At 38.2% G+C, this 27393-nt stretch overlaps 1 protein-coding gene and 1 long non-coding RNA gene across 5 annotated transcripts; both read left to right on the forward strand.

Annotated features, from left to right (window-relative positions):
- Nucleotides 1–8637: 8637 nt before the first annotated feature.
- On the forward strand, nucleotides 8638–9935 carry LOC112169040. The gene is made up of 3 exons (XR_002924506.2): nucleotides 8638–9427; nucleotides 9603–9673; nucleotides 9776–9935. It is a non-coding gene; the product is annotated as an uncharacterized LOC112169040 (long non-coding RNA).
- A 2739-nt stretch (nucleotides 9936–12674) lies between these two features.
- On the forward strand, nucleotides 12675–25396 carry LOC112168898 (rust resistance kinase Lr10). 4 transcript variants are annotated; one of them, XM_024305836.2, is made up of 7 exons: nucleotides 12734–12890; nucleotides 13060–13531; nucleotides 15475–15507; nucleotides 17925–17957; nucleotides 23185–23205; nucleotides 23326–23355; nucleotides 23531–25396. In XM_024305836.2, exons 2-7 carry the CDS (start codon nucleotides 13273–13275, stop codon nucleotides 24583–24585), a joined length of 1431 nt encoding a protein of 476 aa, XP_024161604.1. In that variant the 5' UTR covers nucleotides 12734–12890; nucleotides 13060–13272; the 3' UTR covers nucleotides 24586–25396. The 4 variants fall into 4 exon arrangements, with proteins under 4 accessions (XP_024161603.1, XP_040363850.1, XP_024161604.1 ...); XM_040507917.1 differs by having other exon boundaries at nucleotides 12738–12890; nucleotides 13024–13531; XM_024305835.2 differs by having other exon boundaries at nucleotides 12675–13531.
- The last annotated feature ends 1997 nt before the right edge of the window (nucleotides 25397–27393 follow it).

Here is a 27393-nt window from a genome sequence, read left to right on the forward strand (position 1 = left end):
TTGTTAAAGGATCTGCCAATTGATCCTTTTTACCAATATTAACTACTTCTATTTCACCATCTCTGACACTTTCTCTAACAGCAAAATACTTCACATCAATATTCTTGGATCTTGATGACCTTTTGTTGTTCTTTGAAAAGAACACTGCTGATGCATTATCGTAGTAAATAGTCACAGGTCTTTCAACAGATTCAACCAATTTCAATTGAGACACAAAATTCTTCAACCATAATGCATGTCCAGTTGCCTCAAAGATTGCTACATATTATGCTTGGAATGTTGAAGTTGCTGTCAAACTTTGCTTTGCTTTTTTCCATGAGACTGCTCCTCCAACTAAAACAAAAATGTAACCTGAAGTGGATTTCAGGTCATCCATATCAAATTTATATGATGCATCTGCATATGCTTTTATCTCAGATTCTTGACCCTCAATCTTCCTGTAAACCAGCATATAATCTCTGGTCCTCTTCAAATATCTCAACACTTTTTTCCCCGCAATCCAGTGTTCATGCTCTGGATTTGATTGATACCTTGACAATACATTTACAGCAAATGATATGTCAGGTCTAGTGCATACCTGAGCATACATTAAGCTCCCTACTAATCTTGCATAGGGCACATTTTCCATATTTTTCTTTTGCAATGCATTACTTAGAGATTGACCTTTATGCAATTTTTCTCCCTTAGACACAGGTGCCTCTCCTTGTTTACAACTTTGCAGGCCAAATCTGTGAAGCACTTTATCAATATAATTTTTCTGAGACAATCCCAAAACATAGTTTATTCTGTCCCTTGTAATCTCTATACCAAGCACATAGTGAGCTTCTCCCATATCCTTCATATCAAACTGATTTGAAAGAAAAATCTTTGTTTCTTTCAGCAAACACATATTATTGCTAGCGACTATAACGTTTTGCAACCAGCCTTGCCTTATATCTTTCAACATTCCCATCTGCATCCCTTTTGGTCTTGAAAACCCATTTACAGCCTATAGGATTGCAAGTATCGGTTCTATACACCAAAAACCATACCTCATTCTTTGCCATGCACTACACCAATTTTTCAATCAGACGACAGTTTTTCACTGTCGTCTGATTATAGGGTCTGCTGTTGTCTATCTCAATGCCGTCTGATACATGAATCAGACAATACCACAAAACTGTCGTCGGATAAAGTTTAGTACAACAGCAGCTACTATCTTGTCTGTTGTCTGAATACCAAGAAGAACAACATCAATTGGTACCTTAACTCTTGTGGAAAGTAATCTCAGTTGGCAGATCCTGGAAGAATGTTGACGTGTAAAGAACATTTAGAGAACATTGTTTTGTAAAAAAACTATTGTCTGAAGGAAGCTTGTAGATCAGCAAAGTAATTGAATACTATTGACTGACTTCGAACAAGACAACAAGAAAACTATTAAAGCTATTGTGTGTCATTGCTTCATACAACAGTTTTTTCTTTCCTTTTTCTTTATGTTCATTTGTTAGACAATAGTTTTTGATTGTATTGAATTGTTTGCGATAGGAGAGAAGACATACATTATGTACAATTAAACAACACATCCTTGATTCCAAAAACCATTTCATTCCAATAGATTTATGTTCATTCATAGACCGGAGTAAGACATGCCCAATAGATCCATGAAAAATTAGGTTTTTAGTCTAGTTGATGTCAAATGCAGCATGCAAATGTATCTTACATCATCCTATAAAAAGTATGACTTTCTTTAGAAGGATAAAACCAATAACCAACCTTTGGAAGATAATTATCAATTATACGGTGGAGGAAAACACTATGCCAGCACAGAAAACTGTACTTGCATGTGCCAAAACGAGCATAATTAGCTATAATGAGCCACGCTCATGGTACCACCTGGGGTGTCGACTCCCACCAAGGGGGTAACCTGTGGAGGCACGGCTAGGCGGGCTACCGTTCGAACCCTGAATTGCCCCCAGATCACCCCTGACGCACCGCCACGCGCCGCGTCAAGATGGCATCAGAAGCTCCAGACGCTGGGAATCGAAGCACATCAGTCCCACATCGGAAACAAGAAGAAGATCAACCTCTTTCTCACCTATAAAATGTTCTCTCCTCCCTCCTCATTAATTACGCAATTACTACTCATTTATTGTTGTGTTGCCCGTATACAGTGACTGACTTAGGCATCGGAGAAGTGAAGACCGCCCAGCGCTGTCTCCCTCTGACACTGTCTCTCGTGTTGCAGTTAACGGAAAGCATCCAACCCTCGGAGTAGCGGTCCGCCCACCGGACCCGCGTTAAACAAGGGGCTGGCCATCGCCGAACCCGAGCATTAACATTGGCCCCTGGCGGGCCTGGAAGGGGCCCACCCGAAAGGGTATAAAGCGTTTGCTCAGTAAATCCATGGTTGACAACGCACTGACGCTAATTATGCCGATTGGAAGTATAGCGAAGTAATGCTTCACACCGCCGATCAACTCCCCAACCAAGATTACCCTCCTTGACTGGGGACTTGGGGGACTTGTACCTGCATGTGCCAGAACGAGCATAATTAGCTATAATGAGCCACGCTCATGGTACCGCCTGGGGTATCGACTCCCACCAAGGGGGTAACCTGTGGAGGCACGGCCAGGCGAGCTACCGTTTGAACCCTGGACCGCCCCCAGATCACCGCTGACGCGCCGCCACGCGCCGCGTCAAGATGGTATCAGAAGCTCCAGACGCTGGGAATCGAAGCACATCAGTCCCACATCGGAAACAAGAAGATCAACCTCTTTCTCACCTATAAAAGGTTCTCTCCTCCCTCCTCATTAATTACGCAATTACTACTCATTTATTGTTGTGTTGCCCGTATACAGTGACTGACTTAGGCATCGGAGAAGTGAAGACCGCCCAGCGCGGTCTCCCTCTGACACTGTCTCTCGTGTTGCAGTTAACGGAAAGCATCCAACCCTCGGAGTAGCGGTCCGCCCACCGGACCCGCGTTAAACAAGGGGCCGGCCATCGCCGAACCCGAGCATTAACAAAAACATATCCAAAGCATGATGGAAACAAACAACTGCATACATGGTTCTATTACCTGTCAAAAGTTGCAAGGACTTGCAGCAGCTGGCAACTTGAATATATTTGAGCTACCAGAGCTTCCAGTTTGAAACAATGGGGCAACACCTTCAGAAGAAAGAATGACTCCTACATCTCATGGCACCAACAAATCTCTACAACCCTTAATGGTATCTTATGGTGCAAATAAAAGAAGCACATAATCACCAAACACTAAAAGCCTGAAAATTTTCAACCTCCTAATGCAAATCAGGCAGTGCATCCAAAATAAAACTCTAGTGCTCCAAAAGAGAATGAATAAATGTACCTTGCAGATAGGGGAAGGCCTCTTCAGGCAAATATAACAGGTCCGGACAAGACAACTAGTGCTTCTTTAGTTGCATTTTAATCTGAGAATGCATTGCCACATAAAACAAGTGAAGAACGCTCAATATCCATTGCCACATAAGACAGATACAAGCTTCTGCCTCTCTTTGGATTGCAGGAAGATGCCTAGAGAAGGCGCCCTTCAAGCCCCCTGAATGAAGCTATGTGATTAAATAGAAGTACTAAGTAGAAGTGGTTGCTTCTCTTTCTTACAATGCCACTTGAGCTTGTGAATGGTAGTCCAGATTGGTGCTAGCTATTGAATATGTGCTGCTGAATTTATGTAAATAATTAATGCTTATTTGCATGAATCTACAACAGAGGCAAACTCCAAGAAAGAGTAACTTCTCACAGTATAAATTCCATCCTTAGAAACAATGAAAAACAATTCTTCTTCCTCACGAAGGTCAGCACACATATGCCGCATCACCTTGAAGCAAGATACTTAGCCAAAGCCAGGCTAGAACTTCTGATACCAAAGCTAAAGCCAAATTCTTGTGTCTTTATGGCCCCTCTACATATTCAGTTGATATAATACGTCAAAATCAATTCAAAAAGGATGACAATAAGTAGCTGCTAAATATGGCCAATGAAAAAGGGAAACGCATATAGCATTTCCCTAATGAAGTCGAGACCTGATTCCTTATCAACAATAGGAGCAAACTGATCCTACAATGAAAACAAAAACAAAAAGAAACAAAGTTACTTTGCCTCAAAATGTAATCTCCAATTGACAGAAAATCATTGTAGTATCAGAAGGTCAATGGTGCTAAATATATAGACAAAGGGCCTGGGAGCATGAAACATTAAGGACACATGATTGTTAGACAATTAGTGGACACCTTGTCCCCTATTTTATAAATAAATTTAAGAACACGTGAGGTCATTCATTAACAGCACTAAATTTAACAAATGACAACATTCCTAATACCAAACTTAGAATGGTTCACTATAGCTTGAGGCTACAGCTTGGTAAAAAATGGGTGATATTACAAAAGACATAAGAGCAACTCCAACAAATTCCCTATAATTTAATTTTTCTCTACTTTAGGGAAAAATAAGCATTTTTTGCTCCAACAGATTCCCTATAACTATCTCTATTTTAGGAAAAGTGAGGAAAGAGAAAACCAAATTCCCTATATTTACAGCAAACTCCAAATTTTTAAGGAAGAATATGGAGATTTTAGAGATTGTTGTAAAATAGGGAATATGTTGGAGTTGGAGAAGAAAAGAGGCTAAAGCTTTGACTTTTGCTTCTCTATAATACAGAAATTATAGGGAAGCTATTGGAATTACTCTAAATATTCAGAACAGAGTAACAAATTACTCACATTAAAGATGGCAAGAGCCTTGGAAAGCAACTGTAAACTTTTATCATCACTTCATCAGTAGACGTTTTCCCACTAAGCACCCTCCATTTTATATCTGCTTGACCTTTTTCATTGTTTTTCTTCCTTAGAACATTCAGGAGGACTCTGGAAGCTTCTGTTGCCCATGAACTACCAACTTCTGCAAAGCTGAATGAATCCTGAGACAATCTGGATGACATAACCTTTCTCTTTCGGAACTTCCTGGAAAGGAAATGTTTGTACATTTACAAATAGATAAACTGACCAGCCAAAAAGAGAGCGTTTTAAGAAACAAAAATTTCAAAGTCAATATTTAGGAAGGTCAAGATCAGTAGGCAATCATAGTACCTGATCACATAAAATAACTGTGCCAGGACCAAAACGAACACATGGCCTCTGTAGATGTCAAAATCAATCATATATGTTAGTGTAAACGCAAGAAATCTAAGCAAATCATGATAAAATCCTTGGCGATCAACCCATATCAGAAACAATCAAAACTTGGTAATCCAACTATACTAAGCAATAGAAAACAAATCAAAAAATGAAACCTGAACCCAAAAACGACACAAGATAACGACAGACATAAACCCAGAACAAGAACAATCATATAGAAATCACACCTAACAAAGAGCACACAAGCAATCATAAGGTTAGCCCAAATTATGAGGTTAACAAACTATAAAGCATAAATCTTTAATACCCAGAAAGCGATTTCAGTTTGAAACCGAATCCGATCAAGAACCCAGAACAGCAACAGGTCGAGAATTCAAGAATCAATAATGGGTATTGAGAAGAATCGGAGACCAAAGCATCTGAAACAAGAACTAGCTTTTTCTCCTCTGTTGGCACATTAAAAGTAAATTTAGGTAGGCAAGCACCAGATTGAGGTGATAATATAAGAGAGATAGGAAAAAAGAAAAAATGAAATAGCAGATTGCAAATTTACAATCAATGCCCACTAACTAGAACCCAAAATTCAGTGACAAAATCAATGACCCTTTCAAATTTTATCAAATGAGCAATTGGAATCAAGAACCATATCGAGTGAGTGATCTGGTGGATGATGAGAGAAGGTGAGCTCGAAAGAGAGAAGGGTGAGAGCGCCGTTATTCGGCGACGGTGAGCTGGTTTTTGTTCGGCTACAGTGGGCTAGGGTTTGTTCTTCAACACCTGCGGTACGGTTTGGTGGTGGTGGTGACGAACGCCAATGGCCGGAGGCTGGCGTTGGAGTTGCAGCGACGGAAGCGATACATGGAATGAGGCTCGGGCCTGAGGAAGAGTGCTCGGGCCTGAGGAAGAGTGAGAGAGGGAAAAAAAATTAGGAAGGCTGCTGCTGAGAAAGAAAGAAAGAAAGAAAGAGAGAGAGATGGCTGACAATATTGAGGGATGAGAGAGAGAGAGAGAGAGAGAGAGAGAGAGAGAGAGAGAGAGAGAGAGAGAGAGATGGCTGAGAGCGGGATTGAATATTTGAGCTGGAGGCGGGAGGTGGGTGTTTTGCTCGATCGAATGGAGAGGGAAAAAGTTGAAAGTGTTAAAGTATATGTCAAACCCTAACTCTAAAAGTCAGCTATTGTATCGGAAAAAAAATTACTCTAAAACTCAAACGACATCAAATAAGGTATATTGTCTGAAACTAATCTGACAACAGACAAATTAAAAAGCATTGTATGAACTACTCAAATCATACAACATCTTTCAGCAGGCATTGACTTAAAAAATATCAGACAACAGACACCTAATAACAGTTGTGTGACTGAAAATAATCAGACAACAGCAAAAATCAAACATTGTATAAATGAACCTTGGACAACATCACATAATAACTGTTGTCTGAATGAATTAATTTAGACAACATCAAAAAAATAAACCATTGTCTGAAATGCTATTGCACAAGAGCCAAGAAAAAACTGTTATTGGATTCGAAAACTTAGACGACATAATATTTCTTGCTGTCGTCTGATTAACTCAGACGACAGTTAAAATGTTTGCTGTCTTCTTATATGTGTTGTCTGATTCCGAAATTGGTGTAGTGATCTTTGCAACTCATCTTCCATAGCCTGCTTCCATTTGGCACTTTTCACAAATTACATTGCTTGTTTAACTAAAATAGGATCACTTTCTTCTTCTAAGTCAGGTTCTGCATTTATCTGATATATGTGATAATCATTAGGAATTGTTGACCTTCTTGTTCTACCAGACTTTCTCAAAGCTATAGGTTGTGCAATTTCAGGTTCTGCAACCACCGCAGCAGCTTCTGCAACTTCTACATTTTCAACTTGAACTACACCACTTACTTCACCATTTTGTGCTTCTTGTCCTGCAATATCTATAACTTGATCATTGTGATCATGTTGTGCTTCATGTCCATTTTGTTCATGCAACGGGAATAATTCCATTTCAGCAGCAACACTATTATTTTCAGTTTCTCCGCAGTAACCAGTTTCATCGCAGTAACCAGGATAAACAAACCAGTCTTCAAAATTGTTATCTGATGAGTTTGCATCCATGTCATCATCCACACTTTCTTGCTGATCAAGCATTTCATCAAAAAATGTGGCCCTATGACATTCCACAATTCTAGTCCCTCTACTTGGACAATAAAACTTGAACCCTTTTGATTTTTCAGAATAACCAATGAAGTAGGAACTCACTGTTTTAGAGTCAAGTTTACCAGCTTCTACATTATGTACTCTAGCTTCTGCTTTGCATCCCCACACATGAAAATGGTTCAAGCTTGGTTTATAGCCACACCATAACTCAAATGAAGTCTTTGAAATTGCTTTGCTTGGAGTTCTGTTACAAATGTAGTTTGCAGTCTTCAATGCTTCTCCCCACAGAAATTTTGGTAAACCAGACCTCATTCTTATGTGGGATTGTTATACTTGATAATCCCTTTCTTAGTCAACCAAGCCTTGAAACCCTCACAATCTTTCTTCAAGTGACCTGGTTTTTTACAGAAGAAACATTTTATCACACCAACAGGTTTTGAGGACTTACCCTTGTTGTTGTCAGTCTTAACAGCAAGTTTGAATGTGCTTCCTTTTTCATGCTTGTTCCCAAACTTCTTCTTGTGTTGGGGCTTATTAATTAGATTAACTGATACATCCTTTCCCTTTTTCAGAATTTTTCCTCAACCTCCACACAAAATGAGATTAGTTCATTCACACTCCACCTTTCTTTCTGAGTTTTGTAAAGTGTCTTCAAATGATCATATTCCTCTGGCAGAGAATACAGTATCATGTAAACCTGGAATGGATCCTCAACAGACATGTTCAGTGCCCTGAGTTTCCCCGCAGTATCAGAAGCCCTCATTATATATTCTCTGACACTCCCTTTGCCATTATATTGCATTCTGGTAAGAGACTTCATGAGATTCCCTATTTTTGCCTTGTCTGACACCTTGTATTTCTCAGCAACAGAGTTGAAGAACACTTTTGCATATTCTGAGTCTGGAATGCCTCCTCTCACACTCTCACTTATACTCTTCTTCATCATGATCAGTGTCATCTTATTGTGCTTATACCACTTTTCATAATTTTCCCCTGCTTTCCCTGCTTGCAGTTGGTGTTAATTCCTCAGGTGGATCCTCCTTCAGCACATGATCATAATCCAAAACTCCCAAATTTTGCTCAATGTCACCTTTCCACTTCTTGAAGTTTGAGCCATTCAGAAATTCAATCTGACTAATGCTCATAGGAAAGTGCATGGTTGCATATGAAGTAAATTCAGTAAAACATTCTAATTTATCTGAATACCAGAATTGTTTTCAAGTCCCAAAATAAATGAAAATTCATAATTTGAACATTCATTTAAACTGAAGCCATATGAACAAAAAAAAGAAACTCAATCATCTCTCTATCTCTCTGTATTTGTATAAGGCGTAAGATTTGTCTCTCTTTCCTTGTTCGGTTCTGATTGATATTAACTGTTTTGTAACTCGTGAAAACAGAGATGAATGTGATCGCTGCTTATTTGCTCGCTGTGTTGGGGGGCAAGACCAGAATCGAAGACATCAAGAGCATCCTTGGCGCCGGTACCTCTTTTTGCTCTCTTTGCTTCATTTAAGCATTGTGTTGTTAAACATATGCCCAAAATTTGTGTCTTTCTGATTGATTAGTGTTGTTGATTTCGAAATTCATGTTCTGTATTCCTACTTTACCATGTGGGTTTTCAATTTTGAGACTTAGCAATAGCATTTTCTATTATGTAACTCTACCGTAGCGTTTTGTTTGTTATTACTTAAGACTCAATCCAATGAAAATGATTTATTACTGACTACAATGGATTGGGGCTCGAGGAATTGGGTTTAAATGCTATGCGTTTTGAGTTGTTGAAATCTGTTTTAGGATTAACATGACTTGTATTTAGAAGCACTTTTGTTCGTATACATTTTTCACTCATTTTCCATTGTTATTACAACATATTGAACCTTGTGGTTTTTCTTTTTCCCAAGTGTTTCTAGTATTTGCATTATCCATCTGCAATGAATCTTAGAGCAATTAATATTGTAAATCGGGATTGTTATGTGTATTTTGATCAGTTGATTGAGTAGAACTGTGCATGTAGAGGGTCGGGTTTTAATGTTCATAGTGATAACACATTCATCTTTTTCACAGTTGGTGCTGAAGCAGATGATGACAGGCTTCAGTTTCTTCTCAAGGAAGTTCAGGGTAACGACATAACAGAGCTTATTGCCTCTGGAAGGGAGAAGTTGGCTTCTGTATTGAGATTATAGATATATTGCTTAATTTCTCCAGATATAGGATGTCATCTTGTTTAATTTTAAGTTCTTAATTTTATTAGGAACCGATATGTGATTTAATCTACATTTTTTCTTTTTGGCAGGAAGCTGCTCTTGATTTGGTAGCTATGATGTCAGTGGAGAATTATGTTTAATTTTTAACTTCTCTGTATATGTAGGGATATATGGTATATCTGCTTCTTTTAACTTTCTCACTGATAACTTACTAGAGTCAGTCCACTTTTTTAACGGTGATTGAATTTCAATGTTGTGTCAGGTTGCATAAGGACAAATTTTAGGATTAAGGACTGATGTCGAATTCAATTTGGGGCAAATCTCAGACACATGAGCCAAGCCTTGGGCATAGACATATCATAATCGTTTCTTCAATCGCATATCATTTGCCTTCGTACAGTCGTGATTCATGCTAAAGAGGTAAACTCCTCTTTTTCTGTGGAATTTTCTTTCATTACTTGGGTTCTGTAGTTCTGCTACTTTTTTCTTGTGTTACTTGGTTTGATACTTAGATACTTTGAATAATTGATAAGAAACTGCATTGGAGTTGGTATTGAGATTCGGATTGTTCAATATAAGGCTTTTCCTTTTTCTTCCTTAATTCTTCATATAGTGGTGATTTTTTTTTTGGTCGGCGATTATTCCTCTATCAGAAACGAAAAGTGAATTTTTTGTTTGCCGCTATGTTGTTTTTTTTATTAGAAGATGAGTGAGGCTTCGAGCTTAGTTAGTTGGTTTGATACTTTGATTAATTGATTATAGTTTGATTTATTAGATTAGAAGATGTCTGACCTTAGTTTGATTATGCTTGTTATTTCATAATGTACATTGTGCACTTGGAAAGCCTCAGGTTTTGTTCATTCTAGATAATTTCAAGGAAACTTATGTAGTGCATAATGTACATTGTGCACTTGGAAAGCCTCAGGTTTTGTTCATTCTAGATAATTTCAAGGAAACTTATGTAGTGCTAGCTAACTAAATCCAAGTAAACTAGAAAGTTCCTTTATTAGATAGCTACAGAGTTTAAATCAATGCCACTAAGGTAGTCTCTCTTGCTCTGTCCGTATTCTTTTAAGTGATGTGCCTATCTTGTTGATGTTTCTTGTCTATACTTTGTAGGTCTGCTACTCTGCCTTTGTATCTCATTCAAGGGACTAGACACTTTGTTTTATGCAGTTGAAGAAGGTACTTGCAGGGCTTGGGTTCTCTTTATAGTCTGAGATTAATTAATCTTATTGAACTAAGCACTTGATATTCATGTACAATGCAACTGCTTTTTGGTAAACATGATTTGATGACATCTAGTATCTGATATAACTCAGGTGCCAATTGTTTAATTTCTTATTTACTGTTGTTAATATTTGCAAACATGCGCAATGCATTTGCTGTTGTATATGTGCTTAAAATGTGTCTGACATGGTTAATATGAAGCTTATTTTTAGGCAAGCAATTGAAAACCACCACTTAAAAGTAATGCCTCGTTGTTTTTATGCATGCAGAACATCACTTGCAGATTAATTAGCAGATATGGTATGTGTCATCATTTCACCCCCTCTACTTTCAATTATGAATTTTTACCCCCTAAACTTTCCAATTTCAATCAGCCGTGTCCAATTTCTACTATTCCGTCAAAATTGGACTTTAAGTTTGACTTTTGAGGGCTAAAATGGTCATTTCAACATAAAAAATAAAAATAAAAAATAAATTTTTTTTCTTATGTTTTTTAGTTTTTAATTTTGTCTTCAACCTATACACCACAAGTTATAATAGGTTTATAAAAAAAAAAAAAAAAAAAAACTCTAGGTGGTTGAAAGCCGCTCGCTGGCTGTTGAGCAAAAAATTGCACAAAGTGAAAATGTCACCCAACATAAATTCACTCATATTCATTAACAGAATAGAGTTTTAATTATTTCGGATTCGACTCATTCAAGACAGAATGTGTCTCTTAATTATAATCTCTTGTTACAAAAGAACACCCTTTGATTCCATTTATAAAGAAACCAGTGTTTGTTTGTTTGTTTTTGCGGCTGCACCCGAATTTTGGAATGGGTTGCCTACGTACCCGGGAAGGGATCAAGCCACTCATAATTCAAGTATTTGGGATTTAAATGGGTAGATGACCCATTTATTTTTGGATTTGTGTTTGAGATATCTGTGAGGGTTTAATGCCCTTGAATTTGCTTTTGGGTTTGGGAATAATTTTATTTTTCTGGCGTTTGGATGAATTTGACTGGTAGAGTCAGAGATTCGGATTGGCTGAATTTGACTAGTGGAGTCAGGGATTCGATTTGAATTTGTGGTTGCATCTAATGAAGCCTATTTGAATACCAATTTCCAATATTCAAATTATTCTTCTCAATGTGAAGACGCTTCTTTTTTTTCGAGATTTTTGTTGAAATTGGCTAAATCTCGTCCTACATCACTAGTCGTGCATTATCTACAACTCTTTGAACAGGACAACGGAATAGGGTAAAGTTATCAGTTTCGTAATCTGAGTAGAATGGAGAGCTTGGCAAGTCCATGTAGGAGTTGTCTAAAGCAGTTAGTAGAAGGCAGTTATCTGGGGTACGTAGTTGGATTTCCTGACGGATATAATCTATGTGCTTGACAAAGAATTTTACTGGAACAATTCGGTGCTCATCATCTCCCCTGCGGAATGGGAGATGAATAGCCAGGCCATTATCCCCACGGATGGATTCTGTACACGCTACAGTTACTTTGAAGAAAGTCATTATTAATGAGAATAAGCAAAAGGAAGTTATGAATATTTGATGATCTGCAAGAGGTAAAATATGAAGCCCACGGAGCTAGCTATCTATCTTTTATACCGGATCGATATAGTGAAATGGTCCGAGTTAATTAATTAATGCAAGCAGACTGAATTAACTAATGGCATGGACTGACTGCATTGGCCGTCCATGGAGCGTAGGGAAACTACCTACGACTGGTCACCGATCAGCCCACCGAGTATGACTGGTCACCGATCAGCCCACCGAGTATGACTGGTCACCGGTCCGCCCACCGATTATGACTGGTCAAGCTCGACTGCTCGAGAACCACAAGCTGAAAGTTTATGGAATTTCTACCTTTTTTTTTTCGATGACAATATGGAAATTCTACCTGCCGGCCTGCAGTTTAACTAATTTTGTATTTATATATATGAAGCCTCTATGATTACGTAGTCCCATGAAGCTTCAATTATGTGCAGTTGGATCCTCCTCGATCTCGCTCTATTCATTTCTCTCTAGATATCAATCAGCTTGACTTCTCATACATTCAATGGCAGTAGGTGGATCGACTAGGTGTTTCACCTTGTGGTTATGGGTGTTGATGGTGTCGGCCTTTGATCTTGTTGACGCGAAGCCGGGGAAGCGTGGGTGTGTTCCTTCTTCCTGTGGCCATATCCACAACATAAGCTACCCTTTTCGACTGAAAGATGATCCACAGCACTGTGGCGAGTCTTTGTATACTCTATATTGTGAGAATAACGTTACAATATTACACCTGCAGAGGCTACACTTACCATCTGCTAAATTCTACGTTCAGGCAATCAACTACAATAACCGTACAATCCGGGCAGTAGATCCTGGCATTCAGAAAGACAATTGCTCCTCTATTCCTAGTTATCCTATTTCCGGTACTGTGATCAACGAAAATCCATATTTTGTACCCGAAGAAACATTTCCTCTATATTTTCTGAAGTGTAGGAATTCAGTCAATTCTTTTCTGTATGTGGACACTGCCCCGTGCTTTAATGATATGGAAGCTACGTCGTCTTCCCAGCCAAAAACGTATGGCTATGTCAAAGTTAAGGAGGTAGAAATGGGGGATTTGAAGGCGGGATGCAGCATAGAGCGAATGACTTTGGTCTTCTTGTCTGAAGATTGGGATGCTTCTTATAAATACATACACAATGCTCTGGTGTATGGTTTTGAGCTGAGGTTTTATTATGAAATTCCTTTCTTCTGCGGAGGCCAATGGAGCATTAGCTATATATGTTATCCACGCAACTTCCCAGGTGCATCATGTCTTAAACTTGTCATTACTTTGTCTCATACATCATGTATTAATATCTTCATCATCCATAAAGTCATAGTTAATAGTAATAGGTAAAGAATGAGCCAGAATAGTTGCAAATGAAGTGATGCATCATCGTCACATCATGTGTCCAAGATATATTTGGTGGTTTTACTCCTTCAATATGTTTCAACCAATTTGGTTGCTTCTAATTGTTCGTGTGGACTACAATCATTAACGTTCACATATGATCTCGAAGAGAGATTGATTATATCACAATCGAAGACGAGAGGAAAATTTAACCTATAAGAAAATATTTAATTAATATTTTGATATATAAAACATTTAATTCTTATTTTATTTTTGTGAAAACTTCTTTGATTTTATTTATTTATTAATGAGAATGTGAAAAGATGAAAGTTTGATAACAAAAAACTATAGGTGGAATTCCTAAACCCTACTTTTTTCCTCTCTCTCTAAACAAACCCACCCCCCCCCCCCCCGGAAACCAGTTTCCCCACTTCCTCCCCCTCTCTGGCCAGATCTCGATCAATTTGATTGGGATCTCCAGCTGGAGAGGAGGGAGGGTACTCGTTCTTGATCTTGTTTTCTTTTCCGTTTTGCTTGTTTGCTTTTCTTTGCCGTTTTGGCGATTTTCCTCGGAGTTCGTCTCCGATCCAACCTTGTTTGGTGACCCCGTGTGGGTCTGCAGTATGCTGGGTCCTCAGTCAATGTTCCTTCGGCGGATCGGGGAGTTGTGGTGGCGGCTTGGGTTGGTCCCGATCGGTTTGGGTCCAATCTGATGGGGTGGTTTGATATGGGATGGACCCGATTTGGGAAAGGCCTGGGGTGGTCTTGGTGGCAGAGGGTGGAGGGTGGTGGTCAGGCGATTCTGATGGCAGAGGGTTGTTGGTGGTCAATCGGCAATGGCGGGGAAGAGGATGGGTGGGCTCGGTTTTAATATGGTTTTGTTTTGTTGGTAATAAGTTATTTCCAAGGTTTGTCAGGTCTTTTGTAGGTTTTTTTAGTTTTAGTTGTTGGGTCGCACTACAATTTTTGGTATAGACAATCTTCTATTCGTCGGTCAAGAGGTCGTTCCCGTTTTGGAGTTGGGTCAGTCATAACGGTGGCGAAAATGTCTGGCTATAGACAATCATCTTTGGCCTCCTAGTGGGTCCTTCTTGTCTGAGATCGGGTCGAAGGCGATGGCGATTTGGAGCAATGGTGGATGGATGGTGTTGAGTTTTTTAGTCCCAGGTCTGATTGTCTGGCAACCTTTTTGGTCGGGTTTAGGTCACAATGAGTGTTGGCTTGGTCGATCAAACGCTGGTCAGGAGGACTCTGGTGGGTGAGTTTAGTGTCGACACAAGTAAGTTGTCTAGTTTAGAGTTCTTACTGGCTGGACGAGAGGTGAGATGTCATGGATTCACTGCTTCTGCGCTTTTGTCTGTCATACAGTTTTATCTTTGCCTTTTGTTGTAGTGCAAGTTAAGTCTGTAGTTGTGTCGGGGCCTTGTTGGCTCCGTTAGTCAGTCTTTTTGGAGTTCCAGTGTGAAGTCCAGTGGCCATTTCTGTGTATGAGATGATGTCAAAACTCATTGTATCCAGTTGATTATTAATAAAGTTTCTTCTTGATCAAAAAAAAAATTATAGGCGTGTGCATTAAGTAATTAGGGATGTGTATATAAAACTTATCATTTCAATATTTTAATGACTTTTTTAGACTAAAAAGAAAAGAAAAAATTATTTAAAGTTTTTTATGTCCGACAAATATTGGTAGATCGAGGTCCTTCGACTCTATCAATCTAAAGACACCAACTATTACGTTTTTTTAATATATTCAAAGAAATTTTGTAAATCTAAAGAAGACAGTTAATTTTTGCTTTCTCAAAAACCCTTTGGTTCTAATGTTGTGATTTTTCTTCTCCTTTGTGATCACTACAGGCACCTTTCGATTTCTATGGCGGCTGATTCACGGTACCCATCTTACTATACTTTGCTTTTCTTTTATAAGGATATTTTGTTGAGAGTTTTGAGTTCAATTTTTTTGCAATATCCAGATTTTTATTTTATGTTGGTTCTAATGCTATTACCAATTGAGTATGTGAAATTACTTAGTACTATATCCATATAACATGTCATTTTGGTTGGGTCACTGTATATATTTGTTTTAATTATATGAATAATTATGAACTTTACCGCAAAAGCAAAATGATATAACCTTTGACAAAGTGTGTCAACTAATAGTTATCGTAACAAAGGCCAAAATGTGCATATTTTAGGGGAAAAAAATGATATAATTTGTGGCTGATTTTTTTTGGGTGCGGCTATTGCCACCCTACCATTTTTTTTGTTCACCCTACTTGCTCATTGCACCCTACATTTTAATTTCAATTATTAGATTTACTTATTTAACCCATTTCTCTTTCCAAGAATATCCTTATATGACATATCCAATTAGAAAATAAATATTTTTAACGAAAATATCTCATTTAATTTATACTCATAAAAACAAAATTAAAATTTATTAAAGTTTCCTAATAAAATCATAATCTGATTTACTCCCATTTTTTTAATTTTTTTCTTTCAATTTCAATGTTCTTTTTTTTTTTTGATAAGGAATTTCAATGTTCTCTATTTCAATCTATGTAAAAAGATTAGTAAATTTACAACTATGATCATTGAAGAAGAGATTGATTTTTTTCTTCGTGTTTTAAATTTTTACTTTCGGTGTTCACAAAGATTTTGATGAAGTTATAGGTAATGTTTTTGTGAATTGAATAATGAATTAACGATGAGGAGGCAACAAAAAGACAAAAAAATAGTAATAAATTCAAATTTGGGTTGAGAAGATAAAGATTAATGTTATTCAATGAGAAATTAAGTAGTCTTTCTATTTAATTAATTACTTATATATTTATTTTTTCTTACATATTTGGATTTTAGAAAATTAGTGTACTTCTTAGTCATTTTACACTTGGGTAATATAGTCTTTCAATAATTCAAATGTTTGTAGGATGAACTAAGAAAATTGTAGGGTGGTAATAGCCGCACCCTTTTTTTTTTGTTTTTTTAGAAGAAATAGAATCCATTAATAACCAAAAAAATTACAAAGCATTGGAATAACCGGTTGTGGTATCAACACTACTACACATATTCCTACCAAGATCCCTAGTTATGGGTCCGTCACTAATAGTAACTTCCATGAACCGAAAAGGTCCAACCCCTAACCAATTTTTACGCCTATCACCCCAGGCTACAAAGAACGATAACCAATCCCGAGTGTCCCGATACGACCTCGTCACCAACATCCAGATGAACCACTCCAACCTCTTCCACACCGTGTCCATAAACCACCAGACCACGTGCAAGGGAAATCCATATTTCCGTTGATAACCAAACAACATCAAAATTGTAACATATTGTTCCCAAGAGTAACACCATATAGATGGCTCCCCACCACGACCAACACCTCCAAACCCTAGCTCAATTGAGTAGGGACGTTTTATTTGACCTAACCAAAAACCTGAAACTAAAACCCTAATAAAAAACTGAAACCTAATAAAACAAAGTACCAGGCTATGTTGAACCACTTCCATCTTCCTCGCCATTGACAACAGACTGCCGGAAAACCACCATGAGTGAATCCAAGTGATCACACCCCATCGAAGACACCTAAGCCAAGTACTCTGCCACAACCAGCTTAGGATCTCAGGCTACCACCATCCTCCTTGGCTGAACTCATTACTGACTCATTGTGCAAATCCATCCCAAATTGATCTGAAACCAATCCGGCCTCCCATCAATTCGAGAATCCCTTTCAAACACTCTATCCTCCACCCAGTAACACGCCTCAGAGAAAAGACCAGTGCCATACGATCTATGGCCTGCCGCCGCCACGATCTAGTCACTAAACACCTTCCCGTCGCCGATAGCCGAGCACCCTTCACCAATGTCTACGCCACTGCTTGAGATAGATGAAAAAGCATACACAGCCAAGAGAAACTAAACCTAGAGAAAAAAAAGAATCCTAGAGCCCCAGGAACCCGTCCGGCAACACCCACCACTCGTCGACGAGGCAGGAAGCCGCCATCAAAGCGGGAGCGCTGCCGGACAGGCCTCAACGCCAACCTCTGTCTTTCCAACCCTAGACCTCTCTCGCCTGTTTTCTCGGAGCAGAAACTTTCGTCTAAACCCCAGCTATTGATCATATAATTTGTGGCTGATTAAGAATAGTATGTATCAAAATTATCTTGATTTGATAATTTAAGGGGTTATCTCATTGTATAAGTAATCCAGATCTTTCTACATCTATCAGTTGTAATTTTTCTTAATTAATAAGCTTGTTTCAAAAATAACAATAAAAATACTAATTTTTTTTTTTGTGACTACAGGTTTTTTTTCTTTTAAAAAACCGGCGAATGTGGGTAAGAAATCTAATCTCAATAATTCTACTTCAAACTTACATAAATATGATTGCATTCTCATTTGCATCATTCCTTTTTTTTTGTCCCCTTTTCTGCATAGTACGCCATTCCTTTTCTACGAAATTCAATATTCATCTTACATGTAATTGGAAAGATAGTTTTTTCTTTTGAGTGTTTTTTTTTTTTTGGAAGGATTAATGATATACACTTGATCAATAGCCAAGGGCAATAGTCTACAAACACTTACATAAGATATCCAGCACACAAATCATAGATACATATCTAAGCAAATGCAAACCATTAAGTTTTAAGGGACGTATACAAGAAAGAAAAATCTCGCCCTCTAAGGAAATGAAATCATTCAACTAGCAAGCTGTCACATGTTAGGCACACAATTGTGGTACAGACAAGTGACTAGAAATGTCTTAGAAGACTCACAAAAACTTTCCAAACTCACACAGGCTTAATACCCTAGGAAAATAAAATTAAACAACAACAAGCTCCTTCCCTTGGGCCATCTCCAGTAATAGAGTGCTATATTGGGTCTGGAGCTAAGTTTTAGCCCAAAAGATATATTATTTAATGAATGGTCTCCAATAATGCGGGGCCAAATTTTTTCATTTTTCAACACTTTATTATTATTTAATTAATTTTTTTCAAATTTATGATCTTCTTAGTGCAATAATATATCTTTTTTGTCTAATCAACTACTTTGATGGACAATTTCTTTCCATTGAGAATAGATTATGAAGATAGAAGAAGTCTGTTGAGATGAATTATAGACGAGAAGTTTTAAATACACACCCCTAATTACTTAATACACACTCCTTACTCAATACACCAACCATTTAATTACTCATTCTAATATTTTACTAAATACACAACCCAAATTACCTAAAATATCCTTAACCTAAAAAATCATGAAATACACTATTATTTAACTACATTAAGGCTACTATTTAATTTGATTAGTATATATTAACATATTAGTATTTTATAATTGACCAAATTAATTACTTGTGTTAGTTATTGAGAAATCCATAAGGAATTATTATTGTTCCCTTCAAATAGATGCTTAGAAATAGGTTTTGTATTATTTAAGTTTTCATCCACCAAACACCATATTGATCAAGTATAAAATTTTGAGTCAAACATTCAACCAAGACTGTATAAGTAGTTTCTCCACAATGGTGGAACTACGAAATTGTCATTGGATGGTCAAACAAATTAACAATTACAAAATTTTATACTTGTGATTTTTTTATATTAGATAATAAATTGACTAATCATAACTTTTAGGAAAAAAAAAAAAAAAACTAAAAGTGGGAGTAAAGCGATTTGTTTTAAAAACATTTAATGTCATTGATTTTGTAAATGATATGGTTTCTCACCCCATTTAATTACAATTTATTTAAGGAAAATTTAAATTAGATGGTTTCTAACTTTATTCTTGTTTATAATTATAGGATCATATAAGGAAGATATGATTATTATTATTATTTTTCTTCTAATATATAAATGTCTATTTTGGTCATTTAATCTCCCTATAAAATCTGATTTGAAATATAAAATAATAGAGATGTTTATTAAGTTGTTTGGGGTGTGTATTTAAAATTTCTCATTATAGACGGAAAATAGAAGGTGTGACAAAAAAAAATCAGCTAGCCGTTACTTTTAACAGTCATGAAATCCTAGCCACCCAAAGTTTAGATAATTATTGATGGGGAAAAATTCACCAACGGTGTCTGGACACTTAGGGGACTTTCAGAATGATACCTGAACTTACAAAGTTATCAATGTGATACCTGGACTCATTTTTTCGTATCAACATCGTACCTATGACCAATTTCCGTAACGGCTCCGTGACGGAAATTGGCCGTAGGTATCACATTGATACGAAAAAATGAGTCCAGGTATCACATTGATAACTTTGTAAGTTCAGGTATCATTCTGAAAGTCCCTAAGTGTCCAGACACCGTTGGTGAATTTTTCCCAATTTTGCACGTGAGTCACTTAATGAAGACAAAATGACCGATTTACCCTCATATTCTTTCTTTCTTTTCTTTTCTTTTTTTCTTTATTTTTCTTTCTTTCTTTCTTTCTTTCTTTCTTCTTCTTCTTCTTTTCTGGTTTCTTCTTCCCCTGATTTGAATCATCAAGATTCAAATCATCTTGCTCGTCCGATTCCCACCGCCGCTGCGTCTCAATCCACCTTCATGCACCACAGATGTTTCTAGTTCCCCCAACTTCAAATCCTATAGCAAATTGAAATTGTGGATTGAGGCTTCACCGTTCACTCCAAGTTCATCCCCGCCGCCGCTGCCAATGACTTGACCACCACCACTCTCGTTCTCTCCTCCGACCCCCTTTTATACACCATTGATCAGAAACTCAGACCCCGCCAGCCCTGCACTCTCAAATCACAGCTCCAATCACACCCCTCCATCCTCTCCTTCTTCCCGACATGCAACACCACCTCCACACCATCCTCACCTGCAACTTCATCGGTTTAGCCGACAACTTCGGCCTCTAGCCCAACTTCGATCAGAGGCAATTTTAGGTAGACAAAGATTAACAACTTCGGCCTCAACACCATCCTCACCTGCAGAAAATTCGAGCTGTTCTTATTCACCAGCTTCGCCACTCCGCTACTACCCACCATTGTGCCTCGCCGATTAGTAAACAAAGGACTCGGAGCCTCCACCATCGAGAAATTGAGGCTCACGTTCTGCGTGTCCTGCGCGGCCAATCGACGACCTTGCTAGGCTGGTCGTATCCAAGCCAGTCCTGCATGTCGTAGAATTGAATGGCAGTGTGGGCGAGGAGCCTGATACTGCGATCCCTGGGGCCTTTGGTGGTGCAAACCTTGCTGTGGCTGTCCTTCCGGCCGGTGGCCCTTAGAATGTGGCCTTGACCCTCCACGATTTCGCTAGCGGTGGAGGAAGAAGCAGTCCTTATCCCCAAACCCAATCGAGAAGCAGCGGAGGATGACGTTGTTGTGCGGTGGTGGAGGTTGTTGTGGTCAAGTCATTGGCGACGGCGGCGGGGATGAACTCGGAGTGTGCGGTGAAGCCTTAATGCACAATTTCAATTTGCTATAGGATTTGAAGTTGGGGGAACCAGAAACATCTGTGGTGCATGAAGGTGGATTGAGACGCAGCGGCGGTGGGAATCGGACGATCAAGATGATTTGAATCTTGATGATTCAAATCAGGGGAAGAAGAAACCAGAAAAGAAGAAGAAGAAAGAAAGAAAGAAAGAAAGAAAGAAAGAAGAATAAAGAAAAAAAGAAAAGAAAAGAAAAGAAAAGAAAGAAAGAATTTGAGGGTAAATCGGTCATTTTGTCTTCATTAAGTGACTCACGTGCAAAATTGGGAAAAATTCACCAACGGTGTCTGGACACTTGAGGGACTTTCAGAATGATACCTGAACTTACAAAGTTATCAATGTGATACCTGGACTCATTTTTTCGTATCAATGTGATACCTACGGCCAATTTCCGTCACGGAGCCGTTACGGAAATTGGTCATAGATACGACATTGATACGAAAAAATGAGTCCAGGTATCACATTGATAACTTTGTAAGTTCAGGTATCATTCTGAAAGTCCCTTAAGTGTCCAGACACCGTTGGTGAATTTTTCCCTTATTGATGATAATTGTTAGGAAAATTCTTGAATTTTTAGTCAACCAACGGCAGCTTGCCACTTATCCACCATCTTGGTTAATTACCAACCAATTTCATCGTCATCCATTATTCATCAGCCACATTCCCATAAACTTGTGTTTTTCTCTCCGTGTAGTGGTCCTAATAATTTGGACCTGGGCTATCTAAAGGGCTACATTTGGCCTTTCTCCAAGCCCCTTGGCCCTCTTATTGGCTCTTTAGCCCTCTTGTGGGCCCTTGCTGGAGATGAAATTAGGGCCAATAGTGGGAATTGGCCCTATAGACTCTATTACTGGAGATGTCCTTGGGTTAGAGCGTGATCCTTCTTTAGCAGCTTCCAACTTTGACAGCAAAAGCTTCTCAAGCCTTTTTCTTCTTCAAACTAGAAATCAAAGCCCAAGCTCTATTACAAGGCCCCTGGCCCAAAAGCACCATCACAGACCCTAGGAGCAGCAACCAAAATTTGGGCCCTAAAGCCCAAAGGACAAGGGATCTGAAACAGACCCGCTTTTGATAATCAGGTCCTTGGAGTAAGTCGCATTTCCAGTTGCTGTCACTTCACGACCCGAAACCACCACCATTTTGAGATGCCGACTGAAGTAATCCAAGTCCGCCCTCTTCTGGATGATCCGTGTAGAGATGAGAGCCTTCCTCTTGACTTGATCATGTAAAGTCGTCGGCACTGCCACTGTCACTGCTGTCGCCTTTCCTCACCACTATCACCCCATTGCAGCCACCCCACCACCAAGGCCATTGCCATCATAGGTCGTGCCACTATCATTAGCCCAATAGGGTAGGCGCACATCGGTAGAAGCCCAAGTCTCCCTCAAGGGAAAATATGCAGCAATAGATTGGAAAGATCTGATCCCGATTGAAGCCAAGGTCTGGAAAAACAACCATACTAAAAGTAGAGAGGAAAACTAGCTCCGAGACGAACCTGGCATTTCTCATGCTGGCGGTGAAGATCGTCGTTGTCAAGCTCCGCTGCATGGGTGATCGTGTGGCACCGCTATGGTTTTCCTGTATTTTCAAGTTGGGATCGGAGGATTTACAGCCTCAATAGTGGTGTCATCTCCAAGTCTTGAAATTAATGTATCAAAAGTGATTCAAATCGTAAACCTTGCAATGACATAACTGAATTCAAGACTTTATAGCAAAGAAGTCGGATCCCTGCATCTAATAGTCTAATACTATTTTGAGTTGGATTTTTTTTTAATAAAGAGAATGAATTTAATAGATGATTGTCAGGGGTTACAATCTTGTTGTAATATATCATATATAGTTATATACACTCCAGAGCTTATGAAACCATAACTCCAGCAGATCTGTTTGATCAGCTTCAAACAGATCTAGCAACTAGTCTATGTGCGACTGTGTTACATGTTCGAGGTGCATGCTAAATCTACACCCCTTTAATGTTGAGCATTATGACTTCTATGTCGTCCAACAAAACTCCATTCTCATCTAGTTCATGATCTTTGCTAGAATCTGCTATACTTTTAATTAATATATTTTGCCTTACTTCTAAAACTAATTTTTCACTTCTCCCTATTTCTTGCAGATATTCTAGGCCGTTATATTGGTAAGAACATTATTATTTCATTCATACAGTATTTTGTGTCTCTTTCTTTACTTTTTCCAATCCAACGACTAACGTGCTTGTATCTAATTGTTGATTTTCTTTCACTTATGTTATTTGCAGATGTTCGAACCGTCATACTATTCTGCGGTGGTAAGAGCTTTTCTTACATTAATATATTAGATTGAGTTCAAAATTTACAAGAGCTGATACACAGTGATTATCGAAGTACATGACATTACTATTAGAAGCATGTGATTGATATCTACTTTGGATCAACAATTTACTATATATGTTTGCTCATCTTTCCCTTGGACTTATCACACAGGACTATTACTTCTAGGAAGATTTATGTTTGGGGCCCCAACTTTAATGGTGTTTTTGATCCATAAATGGCGACGAAGACATTTATCTATGTACAACACAATAGAAGAGTTTCTACATGCTGAAAACAACCTTGTGCCCATAAGGTATTCTTATTCAGATATCAAGAAGATGTCCAACAAGTTCAAAGACAAGCTAGGTGAGGGGGGTTATGGTTGTGTATTTAAGGGAAAATTACGAAGTGGTCGCTCTGGAGCAATCAAGATGTTGGGCAAATCCAAAGCTAATGGAGAAGAGTTCATTAGTGAAGTAGCTACCATTGGGAGAATTCACCATGTCAATGTGGTGAAACTTATTGGTTATTGTGTTGAGGGAACAAAAAGAGCTTTAGTATACGAGTTCATGCCTAATGGGTCTCTTGATAAATATATTTTTTCTAAAGAAGGGAGTATCTCATTAACCTTTAAGCAGATATATGAGATTTCTCTAGGAGTGGCACGAGGTATCGAGTATCTACACCAAGGGTGTGAAATGCAAATTTTGCATTTTGATATAAAGCCTCACAACATTCTTCTTGATCAGAATTTTATTCCAAAAATTTCTGATTTTGGACTTGCAAAATTATATCCAACGGATAATAGTATTGTCTCTTTGACAGCAGCAAGGGGAACATTGGGATACATTGCTCCCGAGTTGTTCTATAAAAATATTGGAGGCGTCTCATACAAGGCTGATGTTTATAGTTTTGGAATGTTGCTAATGGAAATGGCAAGCAAGCGGAAGAATTTAAATGCAGTGGTAGAGCACCCAAGCCAAATTTACTTTCCATCATGGGTGTACGATCAATTCAGTGTAGGAAAAGATCATTTAGAGATGGTTGATGTAACAGAAGAGGAAAGAATGATAATCAAGAAGATGGTCATAACAGCCTTATGGTGTATACAACTGAAACCAAGTCAGCGGCCATCAATGGACAAAGTTATAGAGATGCTCGTCGGAGACATTGAATGCCTTCAAATGCCTGCCAAGCCGTCTCTAAACCCACATGAAAACTCCTAGGAGTGATGTGCAAGATACTAACTTATCCAACATGATCCGGTGTGCAGCTAACATCAAAGTTGTCAGCTAGGTGATAGTCAAGGTTCTGTCGATTTCAATGTCAAGTTTAACGGTTGTTCTTCTGTTCTTTTACAATTTGGCCCTAATTTACTATTTTCACACTGAAACATTATAGTTTTACTTTCTCATTGAAAGCCAAAATATTGTGTTTGAGTAACTATAGTGTTCTTATGATTAGAAATTTCATGAATAAAAATATTATCTGCTTGCAAGTGTTATGACATTTTGATATGCTATGATATTTTGAGTTCATCGTGGAACTCTGGTTGAGTTGGTGAAGCCGGGAAAGAAAGCAAGTTTGATAGAAATACTTAAAACTTTTGTCCATTGGAAATGGTGGAGGATTTTGTTTTACCAATGTCTCATCGTAAGAAGAAGAGAGCTAGGTAGATCTAAGGGAAAGAAGAATAAGGTAAAGGTTGCAGGTGGTCAGCTGAAACCTCTACTTAAAATCTAAGGCTCGCATGATGCGAGTTCCTCATAAGTTGGAGCTAACTGAAGCAACTTAGGAAACAAGGACTCCTAATTTTGCTGGAAATGAAGACTGAAAAAATCCAAGGATCCTCTCCTTCTATAGTTGGAGCATGCATCTACTCAAACTTGAGGTACTCGACAAGAGCACCCACATTTTCTGTGCTTCCTTTCTCATAGGTTGTGTATGATAGTTTTAAATGTGCTTCAGGGCAAAATAAAAATGTTACTATTGCTATGGTTGTTGGAGCTGGTTGTGGGCTTCGGGCTTTTAGTGTTTCTGGGGTGTAGGGAAGTCCCTGAAGCTTTATGAATAAATTGAAATTTGAACTTGACCTAATCCGGTTTATTTCATGTTGGTGTCAAGATTAATTGATTACTTACCTGTCCAAGACGCCCTTACTTAGGGTTCTAGGTTTCTAGGTCTCTAAGTAGTAACTCGATTATACCCTAGAAGGATGGGTTACTGTAAGTTGTATGCCTCTTTTTTATTTTTAATGGATGGACACCCCCATTTGATAAAATATATATATATATATATATATATATATATTAATAATAGCAAATTACCAAAATCTACAAAACCATCTCTATTTTTTCCATGCGCAAAGCCCAAGGTGCCTATTTCCCATGCGATAGGCATGAAGGCCCAAGCGAACAATTAGAGTCCATGCAGGTATTCTTTTTATTATTTTTTTTTTGAATAAATTCTTTTTATTTTTATATTAGATAAGAATTGACGAAAATATCCTAACTAATATCTAACATGAAGATAGACATAACAGAGACTGAGTCGACGCGAGATAGAGAACTAAAGGCCAAGATCCAGATTCAAACCCAAATAAAGAGAGAGATTGAAATCTAGATAAATCAAGACCAAACAAACTTAAAATTTGTTAGTAGAACATGGAATTTGGTCTGAAATTTCAATTGGTGGAGGTATGTGGTTTTGTATTTCAATTTCTCAGTTCCATTTGTATCTCATGGATTGTACTGCATGTAAATACTTTTGTACTTGTATTATTCAAATTTATTTTGGAATTTTGAAGATCTTAATTCCCTTCATTGATTAGGCCTTAATAGCTATTACTACTATTATTGAGGAAAGGAGTCCCATACAATTTGGAGTCTTCGTTATTGGGATTTTCTGTATCATCACAAGTTAATTAAGAGATTTGTATTAATATAGTTAGTCCTATAGTTATGGATAGAATTAGCATCCTCGTTATATAAAATGTTGTAAACCATTCTGAATGAATAGAAGATATCACATATTATTCACACTATCAAATCTCTTTATGGTATCAGAGCGAGTTACCCACGTCTGCAAGCCTAACAGCTATACGGGCTCCATGTCACCCAAGTTGTCCATGTGTATGGCTTGAAAATTCGCCACACGTGCGGAGGAGTGTTGAGAATATATACATCCCACATGGGAAAAATGGGACCTTGCCTATGGGTTTATAAAGGTTTGGGTCACTCCATCCATTGCCAATTGGTTTTGGATGTGAACCTCAGATCACTTTATCATGGTATCGCGATCGCTCTTGAGAACCTAGAAATCTACACAAACAAAATACCTAATGGCTAGTGACGAAGAACAACAGATCATTGAACACAAGAAAGACCAGAGCTCTTCCAAGACCTCAGAACCATGGGAGAATGCCAATGATAACCACCAGCAACTGGAGAAGTTGAATTCGACCAAACAGCCTTTAGTAAATCTTGTTGGTAACATTCCTAAATATGAGGAGCTCTCAAGAAAATCATTTGCCCTCTCACAAGATAATAAAGATGTAACATGGATCCTAGACAGTGGGGCTAGTGACCACATAGTTTGTAATTCAGCTTTCCTCACATCTTTTCAACCTGTGCACAATCGTACAATGAAGTTGCCCAATGGTATCACATTAAATGTTTCTCACATTGGCACAGTGTCATTTTCTTCACACTTTGTCATTCACAATGTTCTATGTGTCCCATTGTTTTACCTAAATCTCATCTCCATCAGCAAACTTGCATTTGATTCCTTTTATATCACCATATTTCTTAAACAAGTTTGTTTCATACAGGACCTTCAATCGGAGAGGACGATTGGGACCATAGCTGAAAGTGAGAGACTCTACTAGGGCTGGCATTTTGGGCCGAAGCAACCGAACAGGCCGAATTTAGAACCGACCCGAACAGACATGGGCCGAAAAATCGGCCTAGTGACTTTCGGCGCTGCTGAGCCGTACCGTATGGCTGCCTTCTGCTCGGCTACGGTTCGAGTTCTCC

This window comes from Rosa chinensis, chromosome 6 (assembly GCF_002994745.2).
Source record: "Rosa chinensis cultivar Old Blush chromosome 6, RchiOBHm-V2, whole genome shotgun sequence".
In the NCBI taxonomy this organism is placed as follows: Eukaryota; Viridiplantae; Streptophyta; class Magnoliopsida; order Rosales; family Rosaceae; genus Rosa; species Rosa chinensis.